Source organism: Convolutriloba macropyga, chromosome 8, assembly GCF_964194025.1.
Source record: "Convolutriloba macropyga chromosome 8, txConMacr16.3, whole genome shotgun sequence".
NCBI lineage: Eukaryota > Metazoa > Xenacoelomorpha > Acoela > Convolutidae > Convolutriloba > Convolutriloba macropyga.
Genome location: NC_134475.1, coordinates 59,352,281 through 59,371,708, shown reverse-complemented (window position 1 = coordinate 59,371,708; position 19,428 = coordinate 59,352,281). Strand labels below are relative to the sequence as shown.

Here is a 19,428-nt window from a genome sequence, read left to right as displayed (position 1 = left end):
CGAATTTCTGTAGAGCCAAAACAATTTGCTACACTTTATGGCTAATTTTACCCAAATTAATCGCATTAAAGCACCTTGTATATTATTTTGCTACAATCTGACTTGTAAAGATAACAATTGTTAAGAGTTATATGATATATAAGAGAATAGAGAGAGTGTTCCCACGTCACGGTGTCCAGACCATATTGAGCTCTGATCAGTGCATCTTTGAGCTCACATCTGTGCATCGTGCGCCCAAATTACAAGTTCTGGAAAAGTTTTAGAGCGCACTTTAGCCTGAAGAATAGTCTGGAATTTGTTAGATCAGAAGTGAGTTCATCCGTATGGTCTCTTCGGAGGTGGATTCCAGCGCAAAATAGTCTAATGAATGGCGGTTTTGAACGCACACTATTCCATCACGCGCAAGATAGTTGAATAGAAGAGGTATACAAGCGACGATACAAACGCACAAACCAGGTTTTCACTGCTGTCCAAGTCTCTATTGAAAGGCATGTTGATTATGAGAGGCCGAATTATTAGCCGAAAATTCTGTCCCCCCCAGCTTAGTGAGCATAAACCTTTTATGACCCCCAGGTGCACGTGCTATATTCTTACATAGTAACGTGCTATATAACAACATATAATTTAACTGGGGGTCATGAAAAACACTGGTGGGGGGGGGAACAGAATAGATCCGAAAAAATATATGAACTATTAATGCTAGCAAATGAGATCACTGAAAGCAATATTATACAGTAAGTCAACTTTTTTCATGTAATTCTGATCAAGTGCAATTTATAATTCCATGCGCACTTTAGTCTGGACAATGGTCTGGACTTGTCTGATCAGTTGTCATTTTTTTTCTGTTTTGTCATTTTTGTGACCAGAGAAGGTTCTAATTACATCTGGGACGTTCTGGTTAGAAGAAATTTTCCCCTGGACCTCAGAAGGGGTTGTATACCATAAGCTTTATTGTAACATCGGAAGTTCTTTGAACGTTGATAAATGTTTGATTTCAGCGCCCAAATATGTGTTCAAGTGCGAGTTTGATCATAGAGAGTTCTCTTCGTTGCAAATAGTTTTGAAACGGTGAACAGAAAAAACAGTCCCAGACAAAACAGTCCCGGACAAAACAGTCCCAAATAGCAAAATATTCCCAGACAAAACAGTCCCAGACAAAATAGTCCCAAGAAAACAGACAAAACAGTCCCAGACAAAATAGTCCCAAGAAAACAGACAAAACAGTCCCAGACAAAATAGTCCCAAATAAATTTAGAGTCAAACACGTGCACATCAAATAAGAAAGGAACCCCTTAAGGCATTCATATGATTGTATTTCTTTGAACAAAAATTAAGTTGATTACAACATAATTTTTGATAAATAATGTATTCTTAAACAAGTTTTCGGTTTAGTCCTAATTCAAATCAATTAAAAACAATGCATTCAAAAGCTTAACTTATAGATTATGTGTGTTAATTGTTTGTAGATTATATTTACAATTGCTTCAATATTTTATTTGGGACTATTTTGTCTGGGACTCTTTTGTCTGTTTTATTGGGACAATTTTGTCTGGGACTGTTTTGTCTGGGAATATTTTGCAATTTGGGACTGTTTTGTCTGGTACTGTTTTGTCTGGGACTGTTCTGTCTGGGACTGTTTTGTCCGAACACGTTTTTAAACAATTGAGTTAGAATTTTGATGTAGAATTTAGTTCCTACGTAGTTTATTGACACCTTTGTTAGTCGCAACTTTATCTTTCACACCCAGAACTTTTGCGGGTAAAATAAATAGGTCCTAATTTTGACAGGTCTCAAATACAAATATGCGTCTTAACATTAGGGCTAATGAAACAAACACTTAGGACTCAAATACCTTGTTCTAACAAAGATAAGACCAAATTAGCACACAAATGACCAACAATACCAAAAGTGGAGTTTTGCACGGCAAATAACACCTGATAAGAGGCACACAAAATTGTGGCGCGATTTAGAGCAAGGCAAATGAGACCAAGATTATTCGAATTGGAAAACTTTGGGGTCATTCACTTTAAAACTTAGCCTGCTGAAACTCCAATCAAAGGAGAAGGAAATCAATTTGGTGCCCTTATTTTTTTGTTCATTTAAAACTGAACATAGCTAATTGCTATTATTGGCCTTGCTCCATATCACCCTTGTTCGCCAGGCTTTAAAATATAACTTACTCGCAGTATGGACGGCAAGATTGTTAAAGCGCGACATGGAAAGGCCCCGATAAAACTACCTCCAGTGGCTGGCAAAACGCCACGGGCAGAGCATATTCGAAACTCCAAAACGAAGGCAACGAGTCGAACAAAAAGCGGCAAGTCTAACAATGGAAAGAAGACTCTCGCAGCGATATCAGAAGAGCAATCACAGCAATCAAGCAAGCAACAACAGCCACCAAACGATCAACAACAACAGCAAACCGAACAACAGCATCAACGAGCATGTGATAGCGACTTGTCCGACGACGAAAAAGCCGAGCAACAAGCGCTATTGGAAATAAAGAAGAAAGTGCAAATAGAGCGTCCATATGCAGTGTAAAAGCGAACTTTAATTTAACTTAGATATCTGTCATGTGTGTGCTAGTCCGGGTTAATAAATTGTGTCATCTAAATTGAACAACTTACCCCTCATTTTTTTTGCATAACACGAGTAACAATAAAACAATGCATTGTTCCACCGCTCATGCCGGCCTTTAAGTAAATTCCTCCTCTATTTGGGCCCATTTTATTTCCAGTGTAGCAATCCCAGTGGGCTTGCTCGAACTCATCGGTGTCATAAAACATGTAAATATTAGTTCTAAAGGTTCGGGCTAGCATTCTCAAATCTGTTGTTGTAACGAAATTAAGGTCATCTGGGCCATTAATAAGAGGGCAGCGCCCATCAGATTTAATAAGTGGCGGTGCGGGCCTTCTTTCCGTACTTCAATTTTTGCGCCTTGATTAGGGTTTACAGTCAAAATTGTGCTAAGTGCAGCGCACACGCAATTGTAATCGGGATCAATAGTGTCCACAGTTTTAGGGATAAAAGAAGTAGGATCTAACGAAGGGGCGTTCTTGAAACAATTGTTTTCCAGTAACGGCCTTTCGTTAATAACTAGTCCTAGTTCGTAACAGATTCTATCCAGTGTAGAGCGAGAAGCATGAACTAAGGGACCGGTGAAACGTCGATGAATAATTTGTTCATTGTAATAATCACAGTTGCGTACTACTTCCCGAACAATAAACCGGGCTCCTTGGACATCGTAGGATTGTTTAACAAGCCACTCGAGTCTAACTGCTTCAATATGCTCGTGGTCCCGATGCAGTTTTTGGATAATAAAATTTGCATTCCTCGAATGCAATACTTTGAGTCCGGTCTTTTTATTAAATAGAGTTAGTTTTGGTTTGTTGTAGCGACTACATAATTGCTTAAAATGGTGCTTTTTTTGTCGATTAAAATTGACATCTTGTGGAAATGTTCCACGACGATGAAATTTGAGAATAGACTGATATAATTGAAAATCCATTGGCGCTCTAAGTTAGTAGATAAATGAAAGCTAGTAGGAATTAAGGTTTAATGAATTTGTTAGTTGGTGATTTGCTAGTTCATTGGTATTTGCATATGTTCAGTGGCAAACAAGAATTGGCGTGCACACCTTGACTGAGTTATCAGAGCATGAAATATTGATCTGCTACTCTCTGGTACAGCTTCAGGGCCCCTATTGTCCCAAATCCAAGCGTCTATATTTTTGCGACCCCCCGCAAGTCCTGAAAACCCTACTACCTCAAGTCCGATCACCATGAAATTTTAACTGATCACTCCCAGGACAATTCCTTACACATTGAGAAAAACAACGGGCTTTTTCCAGTACCCGAAACCATTCTTTTGGCTTTTAAAGTAAACAAAGAAAAATGATGAAAGATTAGTTTCTTTTATTCCTTTGAAAGAAACGACATTTTTTCCAGAGTCAAAACATTTTACCAAGGCCTCGTTCAGAGTGGAAAGTTGGGATAAATTACCTTTCAATCCCAAAGTATTCGCACTGAAGCCATTCCTCAAGGGAATAAGGGACAGAAAAAGCTAAGTTTTAATTTTCCTTTTTTTTATGACTCTAAGGAAATGGTTAAAGTTTTATTTAGAACGGAACATTACTCCAGCCTAAATGGGAAACAAAGGTATCATAGTTTAAATTGGATGCGTATTCGTTACTTAGGAAGGAAAAAGCAAGCGTGCAAAAAATTGCACACATATTGCTCAGCATAAAACATGGATTGTGCCATTTTCCGAAATTATCAAACCGAGTTAAACACGCAGCTCCGGTCATCTCGAACAAACATCAACATAAGATAAGTGGCATCTTGTGACTGACCTTCCACGCCAACTATAACACTTAGACGTTAGGTCAGAATGTTCTAAAAGGAACGACACGTTACGTTTTGCTGATAAAAAAACTGGTTGAGTACCCTTAGGCACAAGAAAAACGACCAGAGAGAGATTTGCGAATCTGAAAAGCAGTAGTTCGTTAAATATGTTAGTTATAGTTTGAGAGACAAAGTTGACGCGTGAGTTCAACTTTCCTAGAAGAATAAAAGTGTTGAAAAGAGCGATTAATCGATCTTTCGGATTGGCTTAAATTACTCTGATTTAGTGGAATCGGGATTCTTCCAACTGATGTAAGTTGTTTATGATTCTTAAACTTGAATAAATGGAGAATATTTGATTGTGTTCATTAATTCTCTACTCCGTAATTATTTATTCTGGGCATAACTCTTAGCTTCAATTCGACGAGGCAAAGAACCGATATATACTTGGTTGTTTTATTAACTACATTTCGACGACTTATTATTTTCATTACTTGGAAAGGAAATTAATTATTGTGAGCAGCAAATATTTTTTTATACAGCTTTGAGAGAGCACAGGGGACAAAACTCTATACTTAATTGTCAGACGGATTCATTTTTCTTCGAAGAATTTTTCAAATTTGATAGAGTTTTGGGCGCTAGCCAGTCCCCAACTAGAAGCCTTCTAACGATAAAAATACAAAATTCTACATTTGACGGCGTTTGATTAGAAATCACAATTGAATAGTAGCTATTTAGAGAGAGAAAAGATTTTACTCTATCGAGTGTTATCTTTATTATTTTAGCTAATGGATTTCTCATTACGAGTTTCTGATTGGCATTGGCAAGCTGGCAAACTTAAAATTTAAGGAGAATTGCAAGCCTGAGGAAACGGCGAAAACGAACGCAAGTGTTTCTCTTGAATTAGATTCAAAAAAAAATTCAATCAGATCTATGATTGAACATGGGTAGGCTAACATGGGTAGGCTACCATGGGTAGGCTATGATTGGCAAACTTAAAATTTAAGCTGGCAAACTTAAAATTTAAGGAGAATTGCAAGCCTGAGGAAACGGCGAAAACGAACGCAAGTGTTTCTCTTGAATTAGATTCAGAAAAAGTTCAATCAGATCTATGATTGAACATGGGTAGGCTAACATGGGTAGGTTTTATTTAAGAAAAACTAATATTGCATCAATCAATCCCCGGCAGCAAAAGGTAAAAATTTCAGTCGTTTTTTTTCAATAATAGTTTTTTTTAAGAAATATTGTTATCTACGATTGGCGCATTTAAATATTTCAGATTTTACTTTCCACGATGATTTGTAGCTGCTTTTCAGCAGCCTCCATCCCCATATCACTCTGATTTGTGTTCAAAGTACATGCGAGCAACCATCTTATTTTCCCTTTATGTTAATAATTGCTCATATGTGGTAAGAGTCCAAGCCAAATCGTAGTTAATAGGAACATCGTCAAAAAGAGCCGGGAAATCATCCGAAAATAGTCAGAAAATCGTCCATATATAGTCGCAAAATCGTCAAAAAAAGCCGGGAAATTGTCCAAAAATAGTAAAAAAAATCGTGAAAAAAAGCCTGGAAATCGTCCAAAAATAGTCAGAAGATTGTCAAAAAAACCGGAAATCGTCCACAAATAGTCGGAAAGTTGCCCACATTTAGTCGGAAAATCGTCCAAAAAAGCCGGGAAATTGTCCAAAAATAGTCAGAAATTTGTTCAAAAATAGTCAAAAAATCGTGTTAAAATAGTCGGAAAATTGTCCAAGAAAGTAGGAAAGTCGTCAACAAAAGCCAGGAAATCGTTCATAAATAGTCAGAAAACTAGCAAGCACTGTGTAGTTTGACCCATGGATCAATGCTGGGCCCAGATGTATGCTTTTGTTTTTGCTGATACCTGAAAAGACTCAATTAAAATTAACTGAGGGTAGATTGGGCTCCTGTACTAGTTGATAGGGTGGCACCACCATTGCAGAACTCTGCCCATATTCTTCCCATTTTGGGCCATCACGACCCGTGATTCATTCCGGGACTGATTCCGATTATAACCTGCAATTGGAGAAATCTGAGCCCCGAGTACTGAGCCCCGAGTACTTTTCACTGGAGAAATCTGAGCCCCGAGTACTGTTCTGTTTTGTTTTGTCTAACTCAATTTAAATGATTGTATTGTGTTCTTAGGTAGTTGTATGACACCAGCCTTAACCCTACGCAGCGAAAAATTGGTCTGTTGAGAGCTGGGACCCTCAACCTCTGGCGAAATACCTCATCCTGAAACGTCCAGGTCCCATTATAGGAGAAATATTTATCATCTGAAACGTATTTAATTAAAACTCATTTGTACAAAATCCGTCTTAATTTTTTACAACAATTTTTCATATGTATATATAACAGTTTACAGAAAATATTTCACTTAAGTGTGACTTGATATATATTTGCTCATTATCCTGATTAATAAAGAAGTTTTGGGATTGAAACATATGCCGATAGATATAAAAAGGGGCCTTTCCCATTATAGCCACCCCCCCCCCCCCTAGCTTAATGGTCAGATAACCTTTAGCCCCGGTCGGGGCAGAACTTAAAACCCAGTTGAAAAACGAAAAACGATTTCAACCAACTTTCCGAGTTTCATCAAACTTCAGATAAATGTGAATTTTATTTGGGGTTTTCTTGTTTTTTTTTCAAGTATTTAATATTTAATAAGCATAACAGCAGCGAGTTTTTATAACAATTTGACATCATTCGTTCTACAAAGTTCAAATGTTTTTGGGTATTAACTAGGAGGAAATTGATTTTTTATCTTGGGTGAGTATCTTTATTACCCCCCCCCCCCCCCCTCATATTTGCCACCCATCATTGACGAAATCACTTTACTGTCTTTGATTTTATGGTCGTCAGCGCCGGCTGCTTTTTAGAAGGTAAAGGTTAGTGAATTGTAAAAGTCATGTATTAGTTTGTCGAGTGTTCTTTTTGACAACAGTTCAGTTTTCGTCTTTGCATTTTTTGAGAGTCCGAATTGTCCAATTTTTATTCACTCTGCGTTTCTGTATTTCACTGAACCAAGACTTCATATTTTGTTTGTTTGACTATTTTGTTCTTCTTGTGCCAGGAGTAGGTAAACTTGGCCAGCAAGAGAGCCATTGTGGTCACAAACAAGAAGGCCAGTTGGGTGGAGCGAGCAGACAGCATGTTGTTGTTCACTAAAAATAAAAATTTTGTTTTTTTTTCTCATTTAATTTTTCTCTCACCCAATGAGCGGAGGGTAAGAATAACTAAAGATTGAAAGGCAAAAAAAACGGATGAAAATTGGGAAGAAGTCAATTGTATGTAACGTCAATATACAACAGCAATGGGCCGTCTCAAAAGTCATTAAACACCCCTAATGAATAGTTTGTTGTTCATCTGTGTGACCCAAATTTGATAACCAAGCTGAATTAAATTAACCTTAGTTTCTTTTTTGTTTTTTGAAACGGCTTCCTTTTACTCTGTAAGATGCTGTGTCAGGGCAAAAAAACAAATGCCTTTATGTTCAATGTGACACAATACCCAAAATTCATCCAACATTTTATGCTATTTTATACTTTCTCATTGGCTGATTGAACAACAAATTCTCCATATTTTGGGGAGAAACCGGTCTCATGTTTGGTTGCGATAAATTCATACCAAATCCCACTGGCCGCTGAGATATGCCCATGGTCCTCGAGGCATGGTCAGATGCGGTAAAAAATATAATCTAGAATTAGTTTATATTCCATTTAATTAATTGCACGCATTAAGGTACAGTTTTTTAAAATATCTCAATCAATCACATTCGTTGAAAATCCTATATTTTGGTACGTCTATTTGTTAAGACGTCACCCTTGAAGTCCGTGTCAGAACAATTTACCCAATGCAAATATACCAAAGCCAAAATACCCAATGCCATTATACCCAATGCCAAAATACCCAATGCCACTATACCCAATGTACTTTGATATTTTCGTTCAGTAATCCGACAACAAATTAGCAGTCGTTATTACCCGTATGTTTTATTACACTTGATGGCCCTGGCCATGCCTCAGCGGTCCGTGGGACATGATATGAAACTATCACAACCGAACAAGTAATAAACTATTATGTTTAATAGCCATGGTCATGCCTCAGCGGCCCGTGGGACTTGATTTGAAACTATCACAACCAAACATGGGATTAAATCATCCGCTTGTTAAATCATACCTGTGAGAACTATTTTCTGCTAATTAGTACTGGGACTACGGAACGAAAAAATCAATGTGAATTGGGTATACGGGCTTTGAGTAAATTGTCATAAAACCTTGAAGTCACATTCGTGAATGGGATTAATGTATGAGTTTAGTTATGAGAAAACATGCTGGTAATAATAACTGCTAATTTGTATTTCTATTATTGAACGAAAAGATCGAAGAGGATAAATTGGGTATAATGAACCCTTTGATAGCTTTAAATCTGTATAATAACATGATGATTTGTTGCGGCTAGTTCAGCTTCTTATCAGGCTACTAACCAAAAACACGCGTTAGCTTGTTCACACATAATGGCAATAAAAAACATAACCGACTAAACGTCGGAAGAATTGTTCTCGAACGACTAGTGGGAGCTCTAATCAATTAGGCGGCGGGAGGGGGAGCCTAAATGGGACTAAAAAATTCAATAGTGAGCTTAAAATAACCACAATAGTGGTTAACATATACCACTATTAAGATTTAAAGTGAAAAATGGCATTAAATTTGGAGCACTTTTCATCTGACTTTTAGTATTAAATTGCCACCAATTGAGTTCAGCTGCTTGAAATTGTGATTGAGAGAGAATTTTAGATGACGCAAAACGCAAAAAGTCAAGGGCGTAAAAGTCACTTGAATAGTCAAAATGGTCAAGCAAAAATTTTGCATAAAAAGACTAACACGTTTACAATATTTGCTATGAACTTCCTTCAAGAGCAATTAAACAAAGATATTGTTCATGTTGAATGGTTCCATTTTAGTACAACCATAGTCGAATCCGAATGGTTATCTGGCAAGATTTTTCAAGACTATTGTAAAATCTTCCAAGCCGATACAATGTCTTGAAAGTATTTCATCTAATTTTTTTAAGATCTTGCAACATTTGCCTTGCAAGAATCTTGTACGATAACCATCTGGTCTCGGCTGGGGCAAGCATTTGTGTTTTCCTAATGCAAAACCAACAAACTTGCCATCACATTAATATTTTCGTTCTGTTGGTTTATCATGAACAGTCTAATGAAGATTGAGCTGAGCCATTGCTGCTTTTTTAGGCCGTACACCTTTAATTGATGCGACAATATCAATTATAGAGGGTCAGATTTTTTTTGGAGGGGGGGGGGGGCGTTTTTTTCAGGAGGCTATAATTGTTACCGAGTTGAGAGCTGCTCATTCTGTTGGTTGAGGAAGCAAAGTAGAGGGGCTGGGAAGAGATGGTCAGAGTCTTGAGTGCACCCCCTTCTACCAACTCATCAGCTGCCCTCCTTCTCCTTGATTGCCCAGGCTCACAAGCCAGGTCAGCTATAAAAATTGAACTGGTCACTTTTCCACACCAGCAATTTAAAAAATAATCAGAGATAGCCGCCGGCAGACTGCCAAATAAAAGGGCCGAATACGACAGGCTTGGTATGCAAATAGATGGACTTAAATACCGAATTTGAGTGAATAATTGACCGAAGCACGTGAAAAATAATACAATCAAAACTGCACTTAAACAACAATCAATTTATATTCCTGTTTGCAATCGAGAAGCCCATTAATTTTTAGTTTTCATTCCATAAGTGTCCTCTGATACATTGACTTTGAAATAGTTTAGTGAGTCACCGTGCATCTCACAGTAGACCTTGAAAAATAAAACCTTTAGCTGGAAGACTCGGAACCGACTCGTAGTAGGCATGCCTAATTTGATATCTGGAGAAAAAACCTGATAGCATTTCTTCAAGTTGCGACTTCGAAACAACTGTTGGCCAAAAAACGTGAAATATAAATAGTTATTAATCAATTAATGACAACAATCTCATTAGGAAAACAGAAACAGAGGGTACAGAGAAGTCCGTGCAAAGGGAAAGGAAGTAGGAAAAGAATTCAAAAAATCTTGTTGTCAAAATCTAGCAAAAATGTTTAAATGCTACTTCCCGGAAATTATTCCGGGAAATCCTTTAAACATTCCCCTTCTCGATCAGCAGATTACTAAAACACGTCCGTGCGCAATTTGACTGCTTCTAAAGCACACCCTACAAAAATAGAAGCCAACGTTTAAAAAATGTCGATCAACCTTTTTTCCTCTTTAAGTCGTACAATTAGCAAGAAGATAAGTGAGTCAGTTGTAGAATCATCATACAATGCAATTACAATTCAGGACTGTTCAGCGTCCTTATGACTTCTGGAATGAATAAAATGGCTGAAGAGCGGCATGATCATATGATGAAAAGTTTTTCAGTTCTGGGGCGTAGAAAATGTAAAACAAATAATATGAGTTAAACGACGAACGAAAAACAAAAACGAAGAACCCCGTAATATTGACACCCTATGTTTATAATTTGGCAGCACTAATTTTCAAAACAAACTAACTAGCACAGCAAATTTCGAACAATCAATATTGAGCACTCCAATGCCCCCCAAATCATCAATTTAAAAGGTATGGACTCGTCCGTGTTATCTTGCAAATACGCCTGGCTATGTCATCAACAGTATTGATCTCACTTCACCAAATGAGCTTCATGTGGTTTTTGATCAGCAGTCTGCTATCCAACAACATGACGATTGATTACTTGTTCTGAGCTCTTAAATTGCCATCTAAGTCTACATTTACCTTCACGCGAAATTTATTAACAAAACCTGTGAAATTTGATTACAAAAAGTGTAAATTTAATTTATTTATATTCAAAAATTCTGGTTACATAAACCTGATTTTGTTCACAAAGCGCCTGGATTGTAATTACTTTAACTCTTCTAAATGTACCTATGTTGAGGGCGTGAAATCTTATAACAAATTTCTGTAAATACCTTTCAATTTTTTTGTTGTAAATTCTGCTAACGTTTTCTCGCTTGCTTGTTTCATAAATCGATAATTAAAATAAAGATCAGCCTTGTTCATAGTGGATAAAGAAGAATGGGGACCGAAAAATAGAACAAAAGGACAACAGATCGAAAACAAAAAAATTGGGACAATAGATCGAAAATTAATCTCTATTCTTATTGGTTGAAATTAAGCATTTTTTGCGAGCTGCAATGTAATAACCAATTTTATGGCAATGCCTCGCTAGCCATGGCCCTGCCTTATTGGCCCGTGGGACTTGATATGAATCTATTAATTAAGTGCAAGAGAACCGACCTTAGAAAGCGCCGAAACCTGACTTGATTTAAAAAGAGCCGAAAGCAAAAAGTTGCCTTTAATTACCATAAATTGTTAGCTGATTACCAAGAACAAAACTTAAGTTGGTTAATTTGTCTCATGTTTGGTTGTGATAGTTTTATATCAAGTGCCATAAGCCGCTATGGCATGGCCATTGCCCGCGATAATTTAAAGATAGTTATTTATTAATTCGGTTTCAGTTTCTTTTACAAGAAAATATTAAAATTTTCTTTCTCAAGTACTCGGTTATGATTGGTTGAGAATTTGGTAGTCTCATTTCAGAAGACAATTTAATTGGCTGCAAAAATTACCGAATAATAATTTAAATCAATTTTCGGCTCTCTTTCAATCGGCTTTTTTCACTTCGGCTCTCTCACAAGTCACCGAACCTATCACAACCGAACAAAATGTCACAACACAACATGTTATATACTGTATAATAAAAGAGCGCTCAAATCTGATTGGTTAATACGCAACCTAAATAATTTAATTTTCGATCTATTGTCCCAACTCTCGCTTTCGATCTGTTGTCTTTCGATCTATTGTCCTAGCAGCAAGAGGAACATTGGTTCTGACATTCAACTACAAATAAATGCAAATTTACTCTATAACTTTTGGGTAAAGCAACCCCTAATGAGACAAGATTACGAATAAGCGAAGCAGTAGGAGAATTTTGAATCAAACAAATATTGATTCTAATAATATAGTCATAAGACCAAATTGATTGAAAACTTGTTTGTGCCCAGTAAAAAGTTTTTTGAAATTTTATTACTATAAAGTTTTGGATCTGTCGTCGAAAAACTAACTTGGCGCGACACAGTTAGAGTCCAAGATGTTGAGACATGCTGTGACAATGCAGTGTACGTACACTACAGAAGAAGTCTGGCCCTGCCACCCAAAGGCAGTGTAGCTCAGTGGGTCCAGGGTGTTGTTATGCTCTGCCCTCAGCGCGTGGTCTCGTTGGAACACTGGATCATTTTGCATTTTACACCTGGTTGGTTAACAATTAAGCACGCAAATTAACACAAAATGCAGAAAGACAGGTTAAAATGCCAGTTAAAATGACAGCAAAAACAAGTTAAAGTTGCTATATACATAGCCAGAAGTTAACTTCTATTGATTTTCTTCAAAACGTCTAAGTTGCTGTCAAATTTACTTTTTCAAACTTTAAATAAGTTAACAGGCGCTTTTTCAGCTTTTTAACAGACGCTTTTTAACAGCGTCAAACTTTTTCAAGCTTATCCACTTTATCTTGCACAATTTACTATAGCATTCTAAGCTAGTCGTATGCGCTATTTGCATTAAACTATGCTGTATCAGAGACTTCGAGCACTCTTTTAAATAATTGTGAATTATTGAAACAGTGCAATGGAATCTAACCCGTTCTTTTCCATGTAAAGGTATCCACTGGATTTGTCGGGTGAGCTTCCCTGGGTAGCATAGCACTCTGGCGCATAGATGACCATTCCTCCCAGGTGTTCCGGGTTGTTGTACTTGAACTCAGCAGCAAAATAAAACCGATCACTCATCAGTACGTTCAGAAGTGTTCCCACACTGAAACAAATTTTTTATTACCCAAAAAAGAGGAAAGAAAATCGTCCATGTTTGTTGCAAACGTTTTGCATTTACTAACTAGAAGTAAACGAGGGAACTGTCGAGAAAATTCGTCCAAGTTTGCTTGCTTTACTTCAAATTTTTAAAGAACAAAACTACTTTTTTTCGCACATAGCGTTTATTCTAAAATCGTCCTACAAAAACAGATATTTTACTCAATGATGAGAATCAATCTGGAGAACACAGTATAGCGAACCATTTGCACATTTTGGTATCTTTTTATTGGGGCGACAAAAATGAGCAGTTATAAAACCAAATACATTATGGCGACTGGAAAATATTTGTTCTGTAGCTATAGTTAAGTTCTCAATCAGTGAAATAGCAAAGTTCTCAATCTTGAAAACACAACAAAATACAAATAATTTTGCAGAATTAATATAATTTTTCTTTGAAATTAAACGAGAACAGAGCTTCTTTCTGTTCTTTTCGAATTAAATTCCTGTACTCATTAGCGCTAAATCTAATTGAAAAAAACTGAAGAATTGAGTTTATCCAAGAAACCAAAAATGAAAAAAAGTAAACCACATACAAAACATTTGTTAAAACATTGGCTGCAAAAGCACTATTTTATCTCAATTTGGACTTCAAAAGGAGCATTCAATTATTTAATTAATTAAATGGTCAGCAGTCTGCTATCCAACAACATGACAATTGATTACTTGTTCTGAGCTCTTAAATTGCCATCTAAGTCTACATTTACCTTCACGCGAAATTATTAACAAAACCTGTGAAATTTGATTACAAAAAGTGTAAATTTAATTTATTTATATTCAAAAATTCTGGTTACATAAACCTGATTTTGTTCACAAAGCGCCTGGATTGTAATTACTTTAACTCTTCTAAATGTACCTATGTTGAGGGCGTGAAATCTTATAACAAATTTCTGTAAATACCTTTCAATTTTTTTGTTGTAAATTCTGCTAACGTTTTCTCGCTTGCTTGTTTCATAAATCGATAATTAAAATAAAGATCAGCCTTGTTCATAGTGGATAAAGAAGAATGGGGACCGAAAAATAGAACAAAAGGACAACAGATCGAAAACAAAAAAATTGGGACAATAGATCGAAAATTAATCTCTATTCTTATTGGTTGAAATTAAGCATTTTTTGCGAGCTGCAATGTAATAACCAATTTTATGGCAATGCCTCGCTAGCCATGGCCCTGCCTTATTGGCCCGTGGGACTTGATATGAATCTATTAATTAAGTGCAAGAGAACCGACCTTAGAAAGCGCCGAAACCTGACTTGATTTAAAAAGAGCCGAAAGCAAAAAGTTGCCTTTAATTACCATAAATTGTTAGCTGATTACCAAGAACAAAACTTAAGTTGGTTAATTTGTCTCATGTTTGGTTGTGATAGTTTTATATCAAGTGCCATAAGCCGCTATGGCATGGCCATTGCCCGCGATAATTTAAAGATAGTTATTTATTAATTCGGTTTCAGTTTCTTTTACAAGAAAATATTAAAATTTTCTTTCTCAAGTACTCGGTTATGATTGGTTGAGAATTTGGTAGTCTCATTTCAGAAGACAATTTAATTGGCTGCAAAAATTACCGAATAATAATTTAAATCAATTTTCGGCTCTCTTTCAATCGGCTTTTTTCACTTCGGCTCTCTCACAAGTCACCGAATCTATCACAACCGAACAAAACGTCACAACACAACATGTTATATACTGTAGAATAAAAGAGCGCTCAAATCTGATTGGTTAATACGCAACCTAAATAATTTAATTTTCGATCTATTGTCCCAACTCTCGCTTTCGATCTGTTGTCTTTCGATCTATTGTCCTAGCAGCAAGAGGAATATTGGTTCTGACATTCAACTACAAATAAATGCAAATTTACTCTATAATTTTTGGGTAAAGCAACCCCTAATGAGACAAGATTACGAATAAGCGAAGCAGTAGGAGAATTTTGAATCAAACAAATATTGATTCTAATAATATAGTCATAAGACCAAATTGATTGAAAACTTGTTTGTGCCCAGTAAAAAGTTTTTTGAAATTTTATTACTATAAAGTTTTGGATCTGTCGTCGAAAAACTAACTTGGCGCGACACAGTTAGAGTCCAAGATGTTGAGACATGCTGTGACAATGCAGTGTACGTACACTACAGAAGAAGTCTGGCCCTGCCACCCAAAGGCAGTGTAGCTCAGTGGGTCCAGGGTGTTGTTATGCTCTGCCCTCAGCGCGTGGTCTCGTTGGAACACTGGATCATTTTGCATTTTACACCTGGTTGGTTAACAATTAAGCACGCAAATTAACACAAAATGCAGAAAGACAGGTTAAAATGCCAGTTAAAATGACAGCAAAAACAAGTTAAAGTTGCTATATACATAGCCAGAAGTTAACTTCTATTGATTTTCTTCAAAACGTCTATGTTGCTGTCAAATTTACTTTTTCAAACTTTAAATAAGTTAACAGGCGCTTTTTCAGCTTTTTAACAGACGCTTTTTAACAGCGTCAAACTTTTTCAAGCTTATCCACTTTATCTTGCACAATTTACTATAGCATTCTAAGCTAGTCGTATGCGCTATTTGCATTAAACTATGCTGTATCAGAGACTTCGAGCACTCTTTTAAATAATTGTGAAATATTGAAACAGTGCAATGGAATCTAACCCGTTCTTTTCCATGTAAAGGTATCCACTGGATTTGTCGGGTGAGCTTCCCTGGGTAGCATAGCACTCTGGCGCATAGATGACCATTCCTCCCAGGTGTTCCGGGTTGTTGTACTTGAACTCAGCAGCAAAATAAAACCGATCACTCATCAGTACGTTCAGAAGTGTTCCCACACTGAAACAAATTTTTTATTACCCAAAAAAGAGGAAAGAAAATCGTCCATGTTTGTTGCAAACGTTTTGCATTTACTAACTAGAAGTAAACGAGGGAACTGTCGAGAAAATTCGTCCAAGTTTGCTTGCTTTACTTCAAATTTTTAAAGAACAAAACTACTTTTTTTCGCACATAGCGTTTATTCTAAAATCGTCCTACAAAAACAGATATTTTACTCAATGATGAGAATCAATCTGGAGAACACAGTATAGCGAACCATTTGCACATTTTGGTATCTTTTTATTGGGGCGACAAAAATGAGCAGTTATAAAACCAAATACATTATGGCGACTGGAAAATATTTGTTCTGTAGCTATAGTTAAGTTCTCAATCAGTGAAATAGCAAAGTTCTCAATCTTGAAAACACAACAAAATACAAATAATTTTGCAGAATTAATATAATTTTTCTTTGAAATTAAACGAGAACAGAGCTTCTTTCTGTTCTTTTCGAATTAAATTCCTGTACTCAAGCGAATAGAGCAAAAAACATTAGCGCTAAATCTAATTGAAAAAAACTGAAGAATTGAGTTTATCAAAGAAACCAAAAATGAAAAAAGTAAACCACATACAAAACATCCGTTAAAACATTGGCTGCAAAAGCACTATTTTATCTCAATTTGGACTTCAAAAAGAGCATTCAATTATTTAATTAATTTGTGCAAAGTTAAAGTGAATCAATGTTCAACTAATTTCGCTTAAGTTACAAAATATTACATTCGAAAGACTTCTGGCAGCTTTAAAAATGAATTATTCAAAAGACTGAAAGTACAGTCAAAGTACATATTCAACAATATTTAGAACCTTTTGAGAGAGCACCATGCAGACCTTTAGTCCTTCGATTTCCAAAGTTTTAAGTGACTAGCGTTTTCTCATTTCTTGTTGGACCTAGTTGTACATGCAATTACATGTCGCGGAATCAGAATCATAACCATTGTTTGCATTTCTCAGCCACCAAGTTAGTTTTGGTTCTTTTTGTTTTTAGCTTTTGTGTTAATTTTTCTACCTTAATTATTAAAATTATTCATTAATCATTTTTGGTTGCCAAAAACTGCAGAGGAAGTAAATAACCCATGCAAAGCATCAAAGACTTCTGGCTTAGGAAAACGTTTTTGGGGCGACTTCTGGCTTAACGTTTTTGGGGTGTAAGGAACATGGAAAAATAGGAGTTGCATTTCTTTACTTCTAAGTTGGTCCGTTATTTTGCAGCTCAATCTCTTTAGTGCTGTGCCTTTATTTTTTGTCAAGCAATCTGGCTATCGACTAACTTCAACTTGTTACTCTTTATCTCATTTTAGCTGACAATTTTAGAGAAATATTAGAGAAATCTCATTCTTTTTTAAATGAATCTCACTATCAAGTTGATGAAACTTATATCGTTAGTTTTGATATTAAGAGTTTTTTGATACTCAGACCGACCGTAAATTACTATAAGAATGACATTCGAATTATATCAATCTGTGAGGTTTCCAATTTAATAGTGTATAGTAAAAGTTTTTTTAAATTAATTTAGAACAATATAAGAATGAATTATGAAAAAAGCGAGAAGAGTTTTTAATTGGGTGGAGTAAATTATGAAGTAAACCTCTCTAACTTCTTATAGAAGAAGTAATAAACGACTGCTTAATCTGAACATTTGAATTCAGATATAAGCCTTGTGCAAAGGATGATGGATTTTTTGTTTGTAGAAGTTATCATTTTGCCAGCCCCTTTTCTCTTCTTTAGTTTAATATGCGCCTATCAGAAAACATTTTAGTTGTCTTATTGTTGAAGTTCGATTCTATATTATTTTTCTAAACTTTTTCATGAAAATTTGTTTTTTGTTCATCAGATCGTAAATCGAGGGAGATTATCATCATGATTGAGAACTTCAGAATAACCAAAACATTAAGATGTCCAATGAGAGTAATGTACTGGGCATGTTCCTATTCCATCTTGTCCTCACAAAAAGTCTGCAATGTGCAAATTGCAATTTTTTCACCTCATTGATTCTTTTATCTTTTCATATTTAATAGAAAAATTCCAGGATAATTCTGCTGAGTTTGGAAAATTCTTCTTTTTAAAGTTCTGTTGAGATATGTAAAGCAGGTGAACTTGTAAGGCGGATTGAAATCATATTTGATTGAGTTACAAATACACTACTTCCCATTATGAAAAGTTGAATTTTCAAAAACATGCTTATTCAATAACATCAAGTTTAAACTAATAAATGTTTTCGTTAATTATCTTGATCATCAGCGTCTCAATGAAGAATTTCTTAAAAAAAAAATTCATTTCCCAAAATTTTAAGCAGAAGATTAACTTCCGATTTTCGATTGAAATTTTTTCGGTCTTTTTTTCTTCAAATCCTTTGGTAGAGTTTTTTGCAATCAGTAGTTGGCCTACATATTGTTTCTATAACACTGTATTGTTGAAATAAGGGATTTATTGCTCAATTGGCCAGAAAAGTGGGAAACAAATTTTTATATGCGATTTGTAACCATAATATGGAAGTCACCATTACATTTTTTGTCATCCTGGGTAAATTAACATTGGGATCTATTCTGTTTTGCCCCTCCCCCAGTGTTTTATACGACCCCCCCAAGTGTTCTTTACGCCCCCCCCCGTTACAAATTATATGTTGTTATATAGCACGTTACTATGTAAACAAATAGAACAAATAGCACGTGCGCCTGGGGGCGTAAAAGATACACCCGCACCCGAGTGCCATAGACTTTCATTACTGAATCAGTATATTCCAATAGTATATTGACGATTCAGTACTGAATCAGAGTGACCTAAGGGTACTTTGTTAGCCAAGTATGTTCAGTATAAATCCAGAAAGCATTTTTTTCTGAAAGTAGGATGAACATGATGTTCTGCGTTAGATTTGCTTTAGGAATATTCTGTCGCTACTCTTGACTATCCAGTGTGACAGTGGAAAAGCTGCAGGTCAATCTGGGAAAGAGGCTCTGACGATTTGAGTCTCTGTTGTATGATGGAACAGTGATGATGGACACTCGGACACCTTCACCTTCTCGTGTTGAGTTTCGAATCTGCTATGTGGTGGGGGAAAATTAAATCTGGGAAAGGAAACAGCAATCAAATCTGGGAAATTCAGTGTACCAGCGATAGTAATTCAGTGTACCATTGTCAGTGCCAGTTAAACTAATTCTGCATATCCTTGCTTGTGAATGTGAATGTGAATAATATCCATGAAATGTGATTATGTGAATGTGAAGTAATGCGAGTAATGTGAGTAATGTGAATGTGAATAATATGAATAATATCCATGTGAACTCCTT

At 36.0% G+C, this 19,428-nt stretch overlaps 2 protein-coding genes across 2 annotated transcripts in view; both read right to left on the bottom strand.

Annotated features, from left to right (window-relative positions):
• Positions 1–7,169: 7,169 nt before the first annotated feature.
• LOC142344882 (uncharacterized) lies at positions 7,170–13,279 on the bottom strand. The gene is made up of 4 exons (XM_075396926.1): positions 13,079–13,279; positions 12,505–12,689; positions 9,718–9,864; positions 7,170–7,527 (listed from the first exon to the last, which is right to left on the bottom strand). Exons 1-4 carry the CDS (start codon positions 13,225–13,227, stop codon positions 7,379–7,381), a joined length of 630 nt encoding a protein of 209 aa, XP_075253041.1. The 5' UTR covers positions 13,228–13,279; the 3' UTR covers positions 7,170–7,378.
• Positions 13,280–15,338: 2,059 nt separating this feature from the next.
• The window catches only part of LOC142344881 (uncharacterized), a 54,799-nt gene continuing 50,709 nt past the window's right edge, over positions 15,339–19,428 (bottom strand). Inside the window, exons 12-13 of the mRNA XM_075396925.1 lie at positions 15,935–16,108; positions 15,339–15,545 (exon numbers count right to left, since the gene is read on the bottom strand). Coding sequence (XP_075253040.1) covers positions 15,356–15,545; positions 15,935–16,108 — 364 coding nt within the window. The 3' untranslated portion in view covers positions 15,339–15,355. The remainder of the gene's footprint in view (positions 15,546–15,934; positions 16,109–19,428) is intronic.